General features: G+C 33.8%; 1 protein-coding gene across 1 annotated transcript; it reads left to right on the top strand.

Moving 5' to 3' along the window:
* The first annotated feature begins 1,074 nt into the window (after positions 1–1,074).
* On the top strand, positions 1,075–1,725 carry LOC139526453 (uncharacterized). The gene has a single exon (XM_071321602.1). It carries the CDS (start codon positions 1,075–1,077, stop codon positions 1,723–1,725), a length of 651 nt encoding a protein of 216 aa, XP_071177703.1.
* Positions 1,726–16,491: the final 14,766 nt, after the last annotated feature.

The raw sequence follows: 16,491 nt of genomic DNA on the forward strand, positions 1-16,491 counted from the left end.
TATTGTCGAGTTGAATAGCAAACCCTTATATTTTTATTTATATTCTTATTCTTTTTCAGGTGACAGGAACAATCACATTTGAATGTCAAAACAATGACATTTTCACAGTCCATACGTTGATCCCAACATCCAATGGAAATGCCAAGACTGCAATCTCCTTATGTGTCAGACATGTAATGATAAAATACATCCAAAATTTAGAAATGCTTGTAAACATAGGATATGTGATGTAAAAGAAGTTGGTATTATCAACGAAGAACAAGATATAATCATAGATTTCTCCAACATTCCGTGCCAGATACACCAGGGTCAAGACTGTTGCGTATTCTGTAAAGCTTGTGATTACTTAATTTGTGCAACTTGTGTTTCAACAACACACAATGGGCATACAATGGGGGAAATAAAGGAGTTTTATGAAATAAAAATGAACACTGTAAGGAAGGTCAAAACAGACGTTAAATTTAAGCAAAGACGATTAAAAAAGGATGAACTATCTTTGGCTAGAATAAATAAATATAAATCAGAAAGTTACATTCACGCTAAGAAAGATATTATATCCCAAACGACAACTCTAACGGATGCTGTTGCTTTGTATTCAGACAAACTTCTTTCTGATCTGGATCGAGATCACCAATATATAACAAAAGCTTATGATGAAGATAAAGAAACTATACAAAATATGAAATTAAGGATTAACAAGAATATTAACGAAATTGAAGATGTTTCACGTACTACAGATGCAGCAAAATTCTTCAAACAATTTGAAAATTTAACCTTAATGGAAAAGGATTTACCATTACTCGCATTCCCAGATGACACAGTGATGGAATTTGACTCAGGGAAGATCACGCAGTCGAATTTTGGTTCATTGCATAAAATGAAGAAAATTCCGAAGTGTGAAGTCATGCTTGAAGCATCAAAAGAATTTCAGAGTTAAAATGTATCCACTATATTGCAGTAGATAACAATAACTCCTTCTGGATAACTGACTTCGAATCATCCGTGTTGCAGAAAATCAAACATGACGGAAATCATCATGAAATTTTACATAGCTTCAACATTAAGGCTTACGGGATGGCTATAAATAGTTCCAATGACCTCCTTCTTTGCATTGGAGATTCGAGAATACTACAGATAAAGAATGAAGCAAATGATATAATTGACTCCAAATATAATGTCTCACCTTTTGATGCAGTTGCTGTCCATATCACTAGAGAAAATATAATAGTATGCGGGGGACACACACCAGCTGTCATTGTTATGGATCTAGTGGGGAAAAAGCTAGCTGTCTACAGACATAACAATAACATACCCCTCTTCAATCATCCATTAAATATAACAAGTACAAAGAATGGTATCATTTTTGTTCTTGATTTTAACGCTGAAGCAGAAACATGCAAAGTTGTAGTGATCGGAGCTGCGATGAAAATTCTAAATATGTATGAAGGAAATAAAGACATAAATACAAGGCGTCCATTAAAGTCTATTAGAATAGCAACAACCCCAAAAGACTATGTAGTAGTCACAGATACTAACAATAGCCTATTGCATGTTTTAGACAGTGATGGACAATTCATCACATACTACAAGACTGAAGATGTAGAAATATTTAATCCTGTGTCTATGGCTTTCAACTCTGAAGGACAACTGTATATTGGATGTCATCCACCTGAAAATAGTTTAGACAAAGCTACACTGTATGAAGTGAACATTTATGAGTACTAATTTTGATATAGCAATGATTTATATCATATGATAGGATATTCTTCTTCATTCCAACAAATTTCAGTGCTAGTAGAGAATATCATCAGTATATGTTTTGGCATCTTAGAATGTATCTGATTAATCTGGAATAAATTTGTATGATTTGGCAAAGTTAAATCTAAAATATTTTTGTCCGCAAAACAAACTTAATATTTTACTCAATTGGTATCTCGGAAGTGTGTTAGAAAATACTGTCATGCATTGCAACACTGCATACTCTAGACTAGGTTTTTTTGTGAGTCCTCTAATAAAAATCACAATGTCAAAATCGTCTGGAATATGTAAAATCTAGATCTTATATGAGTTAATCAATGCAATATCCTTAGAAGTAATGGGGTTCCAACAGTATAAATAATATCAGTACATTTAAGCATGATAGCAGAATATCTCAAGTGTCACATTGAATGAGTGTTCATCTTCTATATGTATTGACAAATAAATTGGCTTTGATAGTAAAGGAAACTTCAATAAAAGTAAATCTTTATATCCCATAGATTTACCTTCTGTCAGATTTATCTAAGTCTGATGACGACAGGGAGACTTTTTGTCGAGGTTTGAATAAATTAAGAAATTCAAAACTAATTGTCTGTTGAGAAATGTTTCAAGCCTACGTTAAGAATTTGTCAACCCAGATATCAATTTTTAAGGACATTGCACTAAATAAAAAGTGTTATAATAGAATTTGGCCTGCTGTCACGTATCAATGAATCAAAGCAAACAAACATTATTTTCTTTTAAATTAGAATGTTTGTTTCTCTTCATTTGTATTTGGAAAACGAATTGGACTTTAGACCTTGTACTGGTGATTGATTTACAGGTTGCCTTTTCAAGTTTTACTGTCTGTCGTGTAAATAGATTTTGCTTTACTTTACTGATTTTTTGTAAAGAATATAAAAAATCAAAACCTCTATTTGTCATGTTTGTATAATCGTGATATAATGTAAATCTTTGTAATTAAATAATTAAATTGTATACTAGTATACTTATATATCATTTTGTTTTAAAAATATATATATTTTAAAGAGTCCATACCTCTTCTAACTATCTTAACAAATTGAATTGGTGAACACTAGGTAGCAGCCTTGATATTTTTTTTGCAAAACGTTTGGGTGTTGTACCAGGAACAGCTAATGTCCATTTTTAAGATAATATACTAAAACTGTATTTGCAAAGTAGACACGCAGTCCACTATCGGATTAGTAGTAACATACATGTTTAACCAAAAGATAGTTATATGGGAACAATTGATTTATAGAAGACAATAATATAATATATAAACATATATTATATAATAAGATATGATCATTAAAGTCCGAAAGATGAGTCCCAACAATTAACATTTTTTTCTTCCTACATTTTGTTCCGTCAATAGTTCAAGACGCGAAATTCATTATACATTAGATGTTAAACCATTTTAGTTTTATGTATTTAATTATTAATACACTTGATTTAGTTTCTTTCATAAAATTTATTTGGATGAAAATAAAAATAATAAATCCTGCATGAAGTGATACTGTAATAATACTCAAACTGTGAAGTGAATGACCTCATAATAACCAAGTCATTTACAAATAAATTTAAATTCCCATGATCTACTGATGCATATCTAAGAGTTTGATATACTTTATAATTAATTTTGCGTACAGCCTTGTGATTTTCCGGTCCCAAATGAAGAATGCATCTGCAAGATGATTCGGAGTTTGACATATAAAATAGGAAAATTACATATAAATAACACCACAAAAGTACACTATGGTTAACAGATTTAAAAATATTCAATATCACTTTAAAGATACGTGTTTGCATTTCCTCTACTTTATTTCAATATTTAAGGAAATATCTATTGAAAATTTCGAAACTACTACAATTTATCTACTGAAATCAAGTAAATTTAGTGATATGTGATGTTTGCAAATATTGATTTTTTTATTGACTAAATTGTAGATTATGAAGTTTCATTCAGACATTAAATTGAAAATTTTGACATTAAAAAAACCTATTTCTCGTACGACAATTGCACATTTCGATGTCTATTAATTGTAAGGCAAATGACACAATTTACCATATCACTATATTAGTCTCATTTATTCACATTTTATTTAAAAAAAAAACACTCACACTTCAAAATATATGCTTTATATTAAAAGCGACATATTACAAAACATAGTACTCAAGTAGTCACGCAAGGATATTAAACATTATCTTACCTCCTATACATTTTTAGGAACATCATTGGTTAAGAGCAACCACGTGATGACATTTATATTTAATATGTGGTCAGTAAGCGTGGTTTATTTCAATACACGGCTAGTAGTGATATAACAATCCTTTGTAAAGAACACAACACGGTGTTTAGAAAAAATATGAAAGGTTTACACAAACGAATAAATTTATGATGAACGATTGAAAAAAATTCAAATACACATTATAAGCTAACACTTTTGGCATTTGTTTTGTATAGACCAATTGAGGTTGGTTCATAATATTGCCTACTTGATCACTTTGATAAATCACTAGTCAAAATACAACATGTAAAGATACCCAGAAAGATAAATTCGTTACACAGTTTGCTAGTTCGATTTCACCCCATATGTAATTTACTGACCACATATATAGCATGTATATCTTATTAGGTCACTAGCACACTATGTAACTAATATAACTTACTATGGTAAAAAGTGTATAATCTGTTTAAAATCAACCCTTGAGTATATGTGTATATTAACTATTGATAGCATATCCTTAAGTAGTTATCCTATAAATAGCTAACAATAATATCCTAGACATCCGATTGTTGTATATGGCTTTTTATTTTTTTGTTTTTCTTTAATTTTCTGAATTTATATTCTGATCCGATCTATAGCCTGAATAGGACGTTGTGTTTTGATTAATTCGAAGAGATAGATTCAATGAGTTTCGGATATTGCAGAGTAAACGGTGATCAAAATTACAAAATTCAAACGTATAACCTAGTCTACAAAATGCTTTTAGTCTCCTATCATAAATGTTTGCACTATCTAAAGCATCAAAGTTAATCACAACGATGTTCATTCTATCCTCGCATTTGAAGGAACTCCATATATGGTTCCATTCTATATTTTGGTGTTGAGATTCCTGATAATCCTCTGTCAGGACAACGATGTAGAAACGACTCCGTATAATATTTGTGTATATTTGTTCAACATGGAAACCACCGGGCTCAAAGTCCCGATATGGAATACTCGTTTTCAGTCCATGCTGCTCAAGGTACACATTCAAGGTTTGAATGGCCCATGCTGTTCCATCTTGGTTTTCTATATTCATCGATATATAAACATCAAAATCTATTTCCGAATTCATTATTGTTGTAGTGAATCGATTTTGTATCTTTCTCACAATTAATTTGATTTCATATTTTAAACTCATAAAGGTTACAAAACAGATAAAACACAAAAATGTCGCCGTGGGTAAGGTAATAAAAATAACAGTGTCATTTCTTTCCAATGGACAAAAATCTTCTCTTGATAACAACATTGCATTTATATGTTTAGATTTTAGTTCACATTTGACATGATTTCTGTTGCAGTTTTGACTATTGCCACGTTCTAACCAAAAATTACAGACCATAAATTACGTAAATATTTGGACGTCCTCTGACCATTTCAAAAGTAATATATTTGAAAGCTTTGGTATCATTTCTAAATAACTGCATATAATGTGTTATACTTATATAAATCATTGACTAAGTTCCTAGATATCAACTTGTATTATATGAACTCAATATCAAAAATTGTACTGGGTTTCAATTTATGAATCTGGTATGATTTTGTGTTTGGTTTTTTTAAGTCACTATTCTACTATTCTAACAAAATCTCTCATTAAGAGATATGAGTTTCGAATAAAGATATATATATATCATGTTCACATGTTATGAAGACTTCATCATGTACCATATATGTCCGCAGTATGCTAAAACTTGACAATTCTATAAACATGTATTTCATTCAAAAATCTACTAAGTATTGATAGGTAAATTCTGAAATGAACAAAATAATAAAATATATAAATATTTACAAATGTCACAAATTGTATTTCAATTTAATTTATTTCTTATGCTATTTGAATTAAATTTAAATCTAACTTGTAATAAATAGCAGATATACAAAAACGTATGAGGTAGACAAAAGGCTAGACCATTTAAATATGTACTTATTTTGCAGTGAAACAAAAATTGGTTTTCCAATAGGGGTTCGACGGGGATAAATGGGGATGTTGCATGTCACTGGAAAATGACACCTGTCTTTTTTTGCATTTTCTGTCATTCATTTTTTTTATTTGTGCATCACCTGTCATTCATGTACCACCTATCATTACGGTATTACCTGTTATTTATGATACACTTGTCGCTCATGCAACAAATGTTGTTTATTTTTTACCTATTACTCATGTACAAACTGTCATTTATGTATCGTTTGTCAGTCATGTACTACCTGTCATTTATGTATCGTCTGTCAGTCATGTATTACCTGTCATTTAAGTCATGTACTACCTGTCATGTATGTATCGTCTGTTAGTCATGTACTACCTGTCATTTATGTATCGTCTGTCAGTTATGTACTACCTGTCATGTATGTATCGTATGTCATTCACGTACTACCTGTCATGTATGTATCGTCTGTCAGTCATGTACTACCTGACATGTATGTATCGTCTGTCAGTCACGTACTACCTATCATGTATGTATCGTTTGTCAGTCACGTACTACCTGTCATGTGTGTATCGTCTGTCAGTCCTGTACTACCTGTCATGTATGTATCGTATGTCATTCACGTACTACCTGTCATGTATGTATCGTCTGTCAGTCCTGTACTACCTGTCATGTATGTATCGTATGTCAGTCACGTACTACCTGTCATGTGTGTATCGTCTGTCAGTCCTGTACTACCTGTCATGTATGTATCGTATGTCATTCACGTACTACCTGTCATGTATGTATCGTCTGTCAGTCATGTACTACCTGACATGTATGTATCGTCTGTCAGTCACGTACTACCTGTCATGTGTGTATCGTCTGTCAGTTCTGTACTACCTGTCATGTATGTTTCGTATGTCAGTCACGTACTACCTGTCATGTATGTATCGTATGTCAGTCACGTACTACCTGTCTTGTATGTATCGTCTGTCAGTCATGTTCTACCTGTCATGTATGTATCGTTTGTCAGTCATGTACTTCCTGTCATGTATGTATCGTCTGTCAGTCACGTACTACCTGTCATGTATGCATCATCTGTCATCTAATTATTTTGTGTATCACCTGTCACTTATTTATCACTTATAATTCATTCATCAATTGTTGTTCATGTATCGCTTGACATTCCCATATTCAACATTTTGTGCATTTATGTATTACTTAACAATCAAATATACTGCATATATCATTCATGAATCAACTGTCATTATTGTATCACTTTACATTAATATCTTCCTCATATCTGTATATGTTCCACATATCATTCGTACTTCACCTGTTTTTCATGTAAACTGTATCACTTTACATTTATATCTTATTCATATTATTCATTCAGCAACTGTCATTCGTGTATCACTTAACATTCGTATATTCCTCACATTATTCATGTATCAAATGTCATTAATGTTTTATTTGTCATGTGTGTTCAATAAGAAAATTGAAAAGCAAAACATGTAAACCCTAAATATATAGCCAAACTTATCTAAGGTCAGTTTTGAAAGAGACGAATGATAAATAAACTTTCTAGAATTAAACTTTTTTTCTTAACCTGATTTTTTGGATTATAAGACTGTAATAAAATAATTGGTAAAGAAAAAAGCATATGGTGGTGCACTTCTTTTCTTGCTACAGCCCTTTGAAAATGCCCAATTTTGCTGATTTTCCCATTTTTCATCGATTTTTACCTATTTTTTGGCTATAATCGTGAAAAAAATCACAGTTCCACAATTAAACTTTTTTACAAACTTTCTACAAAGATGAAGTGGACCAATCTGAATAAATTTTACTTAAAGTAGGTATAAATATAAGAAATTTTTATCATATTTTGAAGCTTTTTTGTGTAAAATTTACTATGCTTTCAATTTTGTATTTTTGTGATTTTTCTCAGTTTTAAGAACAAAATGCATATTATTTCAACTTTTTTGTTATAAATAATTGAAAAAATACATATCTAAGAAATTTGAAAAGACCAAAATTATATGGGATGTACATGATTTTTGTAAATTCATTTTGTGTATCCCTCACCCATTTTCTCTAAATTTTGGCTAAAAATACAGACTTGATTGGTCGTAAAATTTGAATAGTGGATTTCTCAAAAACCATTCATTGTAAATACACAATTTTTTGACAGCGTTATGTTTGATTATAATCTTTTTAAAATTTGTTGATATTTTTCACTTGTATCACATGTTTTGAAAATAATTCAAGAACGAGATTTCAACGAGACTGAACAAGACTGAAAAGTCAGAAAAATACATCCTTAAATCAATGGTTTTAATATAAAATAACGCTTTGTAAATATTGGGCAATAATGTATCTTGGTACAGTGTATCCTTTTTCATTATACAATGTATATGCAACAAACGTTGCCTTGTATCGTTTCTTTTTTGAGGTAGTAGACGTGCCGTTACAACACTGTTTTATTCTTACCATACAATTAACTATAAACATAGTAATTGGATTAAATGTATTTCGTTTCATAGTTCCTACAAGTATGTACAAGTTGATTTAAAAAGGCATAAATCACATAAGATATTCAAACTCACGATTTTCATGTCTCCATATAATATCTAAATTCAAATAAAGATAATAGGGGACTTATCATTTTTTATCTGGGAGGGTGGGCTGGTCAAAATACAGGGGGATCAAGTTTTTTTCTGTATGTGAAAAAGGTGGGTTAAATTTTTTTTTTGATAAATTCAAAGAGGGGGGATCAAGATTTTTTGCACATGGAAATAAGTAGTTCACATACTTAAAGAGACAAAATGTTAAGAAGAACATTACAACAGTCAAATCGAAATATATTTTTAACACCATTTATATAAAATTAAGTGACATCACAAGACTTTGGTGATGAAGGAAGCTACCATTTTGTGTCACATAAGATGTAATGTTATAATCAGATTAATAGATTGAGATATAAAGTACAAAATAAAACGATATCTACAGATTTGTGCAAAAGTTTGTCCAAAAATACAAATCACACGCATCACGAAAGAAGATAGTTTCGAGCAATAAATTCCCCGATAAAGGATTAAATATTCATCTAATCTGATTACAACCGTTGAATAGTAATACAAAAGATGATTCTGAGATGATGAACACCACTAATGTATCTTTTTGTTTTTATTACAAGATCCCTTTGGGTCCATTTATACCTGTCCGCCCGCCCGTGACTCCCTCGCAATATGTACTTTTTAGGCTAATATTTTCAAATTTTAAGGTTACTACAACACGTTTATGTGTTAAATGTGACAATAAATGAGTATTTGAATTGTTCAAGCAGAAAGCATGAACTATCCATATAACAGTTTAGCGACTCAATGGAGGCCTTGCATAAAACTGAAGTTTAAACAGCGTTCAAGAGAGAGACATAATAGATCCTTCTTAGTAAATAATTGCTTGTTACTATTCAAAACGTTTACTTCGTAATGACTGTATATTTATACAGAGTTACTTATGATCAGGTTTTCTTCAATAGCCCAATTTAAGAATAGTTATCAAAGGTACCAGGATTATAATTTAGTACGCCAGACGTGCGTTTCATCTACATAAGACCCATCAGTGACGCTCATATCAAAATAATTATAAAGCCAAACAAATACAAAGTTGAAGGAAATCAGAAAAAAGGTACTCAAAGCACTGGCTTGGTCTACCTACTAATATTTATGGAAGAGTCCTATTTCATAGCAGTTTACCCACAAATATGTGTTTAGACTCAATCCATTGAGAATATTTCATTTTCAATATTTTCATGAAATTACATGATGAGTGTTTTGCATATTAAAATTTTGGCATGTTTAATAGGGGGAGGGGGGTTTACATTTTTTTAATGTTTTTACAGGTGGGATCAAATAAAAACCGTAAAATATTATGGGGAAATCAAGAAATTTTCTGTTTAATTTCAAAATGACCTGCCCCCCCCCCCCCCCCCCCCCCCCCGCCTCCGAGGTAAATAATGATAGGTCCCTAATGCAGGCTTTTTGGAAAATAAATAGAACTCCAATAACTATACATACCAAAATGGAAGCACACAGAGGCGGAAGAGATTGACAATGAGCTGAAACACTTCAACTTTAACTAATTAGAAACGAAATCACTATTCTAAGGAAACTAACAATTAAGCTTAATTATTTTAAAGCGTACACTTCATAGACGTGTGACGAAAGTTAACAACTATGATGAAAGCCAATTAAAAGGCTTTCATTCATTTGTCGCTTGTTAGATTTCCTTATTTAGCAAAATAGTTCCACATCGCATTATATATCTCTATGTTAGGAACTATTCTACTATAAATGTGTCTTCCTTCAATTAAATAGTTATAATTTTTGGAACTATGTTGAATGCGTCTATCCAAATGCGACTTTTGGGTATTATGGGTACCACATATCCCCCCCCCCTTTACATATACATTTATATCTTCCTCATATCTCGGCTCACACCTAAAAATCATCCTTCAACTTCAAGTTCCGATATATAGATGTTGTCCTCAAATTTTCCAACATATTTGTCATTGTATCCTGTTAACATAACTTTCCGTGTTGAATTTTCCTCTTAACTCAATAGACCACTTTCGAGTTCATCCGTCACCGGCAAAAACTCGTCAATGATGCACGCCTTTATGACGTCATTTACCAGATAGAGGGGGTCGCCTGTATCCCTGCACTATTTACGTTCATCAAGCGTCTTAGTGATTGTCTTTGTGCAGGATAAACTAGAAATAATGGTTGCTCTGTAGGTACTTACTGACAATTCCCTAATGACAGCAGTGTTGATTGTCAATTTTGAGAATTGAATTTGCCGAATAATTCGTATAATATAGAATTATAGTTTTCCAACCACTCGCTCAACATTGGAAGGGAAGTGACGACGCCCCAAAACGCACAAATGACGGTGATAAAAGCGCGTATAATTGACGAGTTTTTTCCGGTGACGGATGAACTCGAAAGTGGTCTATTGCATCTTTGTTTGCAGTCTCTACGGCTATAGCAATTCCGATAGCTTTCACAAAAGTTAAGTCCGTCATAGTTAACAGTTTCTTTTGTGTCTGTTCATCTTTAAGTCCAACCACAAACTGGTCTCTTAAAGATTCATTTAAGTTCCCAAATTCACAATATTCGGCAAACTTTCTAAGTTCTGCTACATATCTATTTACAGTTTCTCCTTGTATTTGATAACGTTTATAAAAACGAAATCTCTCAGCGACAATCAATAGTTTCGGACTTAAATGGTCTTTCAATAACTTTACAATATCGTCATACGATTTAGTTGCGGGTTTATCCGGTAAAGTCAAATTTCTAAATGGGCGTCAAGTTGGTTACCTATTCCCTATTCCCTATTCGTTACCTATTCCCTATTCCCTATTCGTTGCCTATTCGTTACCTATTCCCTATTCCCTATTCGTTACCTATTCGTTACCTATTCGTTACCTATTCCCTATTCCCTATTCGTTACCTATTCGTTACCTATTCCCTATTCGTTGCCTATTCGTTACCTATTCCCTATTCCCTATTCGTTACCTATTCGTTACCTATTCGTTACCTATTCCCTATTCCCTATTCGTTACCTATTCGTTACTTATTTGATTTTTAATATCCTTCCCCCTTTTTAATTATGGCATGGAATAGTTTAATATGGCTGCCGTTACCATGGAAACGGCACAATTGTGAAAAAAATTAGCTTTTGGTTTTTGGTGAACTGTTTGGATATGCTTCAACTCAGAATCATCATATTTTAAAACAATGTAGGTGCCCACTATATACAGGTGTTGGATGATTTTGGCGATCATTGGAACTACTATGTTGCCATGGAAACTACACCAAAATTTTCAAAATTCTAAAAATGCTCAAAACTTCATGAAACTTCACAGTAATGATGAGCAACATTGGAGTTGGAATTTCCAAAATAGGTCTTGTTACCATGGAAACAATGCAAAAAGGTCAAAAATTTCAAAAATAAGAATTTTCCGCAAACTGGATGAAACTTTACAGGAATGGTAACTGGCATAGGCAGAGTTGGATTTTGAAGTTAGAATTTTCAAAATGGCCGCCGTAACCATGGAAACAGCAAAAATATCAAATATTCAAAATGTTCAAACTTAATGAAACTTTGCAAAAATGTTACTAGACATCTGTAGATGCTCTCTTTGACTTTGGAATTGTCAAAATGGCTGTCGCTCACCTGGTAATAGGGGGAAGGGGTGCCTTCCGTTATTGCTAGCAATTACAAATCTAGTTGTTAATAGTCTTACATATGGTAATAGTTCTGAATTGGTTGAGGTAAAATGATCTTTTTATGACCTATTTATATGTGTTTGTGCTCAACCGATCCTTTTACTTCATGTTCGATACGCATTTGTTCCTTACTTGTTTTTTATACGTTCTACCTTTTAACTGCTTTATGTCCGTATGTTTGAAGATGGATCTTGGTTCGACGGGATGAAATCACCGTGTTAGCGCTTGCGTAAAAACGAAGATGTGGTATGATTGCCAATGAGACAACACTCCACATTAGACCAAAATGACACAGAAATTATCAACTATAGTTCACTGTACGGCCTTCAACAATGAGCATAGCCCAAACCGTGTAGTCACCTATAAAAGGCCCAGAAATGACAACCTCATACAATTCAAACAACAAAACTGACGGCCGTATTTCATATACAAAAAAATAAACGGAAATATGTAACACAAAAACAAACGATAACTACTTAATTTCAGGCTCTTGTCTAGGGACAGGCACATACTTACATAATGTGGTAGAGTTAAACATGTAAGCAGGGTGTACATCGTTTCGGAGCATGCTATTACCTTGTTTAATTCGTTCCATCACTCGCTTATAATTCGCTTATAATACGTGTATCTTACGTTGCACCTTTTAAAACATGATTTTCAATTGTTTTGTTGTCTCTGGTGGAAGATTTGGGCTCTTAGAGGTGATATAACTCTATAAGTGCATTTGTATCCGTTCCAGCGGTCGGATAATACCCTGTTAAATATTCGTTACTATTTCGCTTTTAAAAAGTTTGTTGTACGTTGCACCTTTTAGAAAAGGATTTCCAATTGTGTTCATATCTCTGGTGGTAATAATGTGTTCTTATAGATGAAATACCCCTATAAGCGCATATGTACTCGTTCCAGCGATCGGTTAATACCCTGTTACCTATTCGTTACCTATTCGTTACCTATTCACTTATAGTACGTTTGTTGTACGTTTCACCTGTTAGAAAAGGATTTTCAATTATGTCCATGTCTCAGGTGGTAACAATGTGTTCTTAGAGATGAAATGACCCCATTAGAGCGCATGTACCCGTTCCAACGCTCGGTAAATAACCTGTTACCTATTCGTTACCTATTCGCTTTTAATGCGCGGGGTATACGGTGCACCTTGAAATAAATCGTTTTTTAATTGTGTTCAGGTCTGGTGGTAACAATGTGTTCTTAGAGATGAAATGACCCCATTAGAACGCATGTACCCGTTCCAGCGCTCGGTAAATAACCTGTTACCTATTCGTTACTTTTTCGCTTTTAATGCGCGGGGTATACGGTGCACCTTGAAATAAATCGTTTTTTAATTGTGTTCAGGTCTCTGGTGGTAAGAATGTGTTCTTAGAGATGAAATGACCCCATTAGAGCGCATGTACCCGTTCCAGCGCTCGTTTAATACCCTATTACCTATTCGTTACCTATTCGTTACCTATTCACTTATAATACGTTTGTTGTATGTTGCACCTTTTAGAAAAGGATTTTTAATTGTCTCCATGTCTCTTGTGGTAACAATGTGTTCTTAGAGATGAAATTACCCTATTAGCACGCATGTACCCGTTCCAGCGCTCGGTGAATACCCTGTTACCTATTCGTTACCTATTCACTTATAATACTTTTGTTGTATGTTGCACCTTTTAGAAAAGGATTTTTAATTGTCTCCATGTCTCTGGTGGTAACAATGTGTTCTTATAGATGAAATGACCCTATTAGCGTGCATGTACCCGTTCCAGCGCTCGATAAATACCCTGTTACCTATTCGTTACCTATTCACTTATATTACGTTTGTTGTACGTTGCATCTTTTAGAAAAAGATTTTTAATTCAGTTCATATCTCTGGTGGTAATAATGTGTTCTTTTAGATGAAATACCCCTATTAGCGCATATGTACTCGTTCCAGCGCTCAGTTAATACCCTGCTTCTTATTCGTTCCTTATTTGCTTTGAATAAACGAGGTATACGTTGCACCTTGAAATAAATCGTTTTTTAATTGTGTTCATGTCTCTGGTGGAACGGTAACATGAGCGCTAATAGGGTAATTTCATCTCTAAGAACACATTGTTACCACCTGAGACATGGACATGATTGAAAATCCTCTTCTAACAGGTGAAACGTATAAAAAAATGTATTATAAGCGAATAGGTAACGAATAGGTAACGAATGGATAACATGGTATTAACCGAGCGCTGGAACGGGTACATGCACGCTAATAGGGTCATTTTATCTCTAAGAACACATTCTTACCACCAGAGACCTGAACACAATTAAAAAACGATTTATTTCAAGGTGCACCGTATACCCCGCGCATTAAAAACGAATAGGTAACGAATAGGTAACAGGTTATTTACCGAGCGCTGGAACGGGTACATGCGCTCTAATGGGGTAATTTCATCTCTAAGAACACATTGTTACCGTCTGAGACCTGGACATAATTGAAAATCCTTTTCTAACAGGTGAAACGTATAAAAAAATGTATTATAAGCGAATAGGTAACGAATAGGTAACGAATAGGTAACAGGGTATTAACCGAGCGCTGGAACGGGTACATGCGCACTGATAGGGTAAGTTCATCTCTAAGAACACATGCTTACCACCAGAGACCTGAACACAATTAAAAAACGATTTATTTCAAGGTGCACCGTATACCCCGCGCATTAAAAGCGAAAAAGTAACGAATAGGTAACAGGTTATTTACCGAGCGCTGGAACGGGTACATGCGCTCTAATGGGGTCATTTCATCTCTAAGAACACATTGTTACCACCAGACATGAACACAATTAAAACACGATTTATTTCAAGTTGCAGCGTATACCCCGCGCATTAAAAGCGAGTAGGTAACGAATAGGTAACAGGTTATTTACCGAGCGCTGGAACGGGTACATGCGCTCTAATGGGGTCATTTCATCTCTAAGAACACATTGTTACCGTCTGAGACCTGGACATAATTGAAAATCCTTTTCTAACAGGTGAAACGTATAAAAAAATGTATTATAAGCGAATAGGTAACGAATAGGTAACGAATGGATAACAGGGTATTAACTGAGCGCTGGAACGGGTACATGCGCGCTAATAGGGTAATTTCATCTCTAAGAACACATTCTTACCACCAGAGACCTGAACACAATTAAAAAACGATTTATTTCAAGTTGCAGCGTATACCCCGCGCATTAAAAGCGAATAGGTAACGAATAGGTAACAGGTTATTTACCGAGCACTGGAACGGGTACATGCGCTCTAATGGGGTCATTTCATCTCTAAGAACACATTGTTACCGTCTGAGACCTGGACATAATTGAAAATCCTTTTCTAACAGGTGAAACGTATAAAAAAAAATGTATTATAAGCGAATAGGTAACGAATAGGTAACGAATAGGTAACAGGGTATTAACCGAGCGCTGGAACGGGTACATGCGCGCTAATAGGGTAATTTCATCTCTAAGAACACATTCTTACCACCAGAGACCTGAACACAATTAAAAAACGATTTATTTCAAGGTGCACCGTATACCCCGCGCATTAAAAGCGAATAAGTAACGAATAGGTAACAGGTTATTTACCGAGCGCTGGAACGGGTACATGCGCTCTAATGGGGTCATTTCATCTCTAAGAACACATTGTTACCACCAGACATGAACACAATTAAAACACGATTTATTTCAAGGTGCAGCGTATACCCCGCGCATTAAAAGCGAATAGGTAACGAATAGGTAACAGGTTATTTACCGAGCGCTGGAACGGGTACATGCGCTCTAATGGGGTCATTTCATCTCTAAGAACACATTGTTACCACCTGAGACATGGACATAATTGAAAATCCTTTTCTAACAGGTGAAACGTATAAAAAAAATGTATTATAAGCGAATAGGTAACGAATAGGTAACGAATAGGTAACAGGGTATTAACCGAGCGCTGGAACGGGTACATGCGCGCTAATAGGGTCATTTCATCTCTAAGAATACATTCTTACCACCAGAGACCTGAACACAATTAAAAAACGATTTATTTCAAGGTGCACCGTATACCCCGCGCATTAAAAGCGAATAAGTAACGAATAGGTAACAGGTTATTTACCGAGCGCTGGAACGGGTACATGCGCTCTAATGTGGTCATTTCATCTCTAAGAACACATTGTTACCACCAGACATGAACACAATTAAAACACGATTTATTTCAAGTTGCAGCGTATACCCCGCGCATTAAAAGCGAATAGGTAACGAATAGGTAAGAGGTTATTTA

Source organism: Mytilus edulis, chromosome 6 (genome assembly GCF_963676685.1).
Source record: "Mytilus edulis chromosome 6, xbMytEdul2.2, whole genome shotgun sequence".
Classification (NCBI taxonomy): domain Eukaryota; kingdom Metazoa; phylum Mollusca; class Bivalvia; order Mytilida; family Mytilidae; genus Mytilus; species Mytilus edulis.

Coding starts and splice junctions, on each gene's coding strand:
- LOC139526453 (XM_071321602.1), top strand. CDS start 1,075: ATGGCTATAAATAGTTCCAATGACCTCCTTCTTTGCATTGGAGATTCG.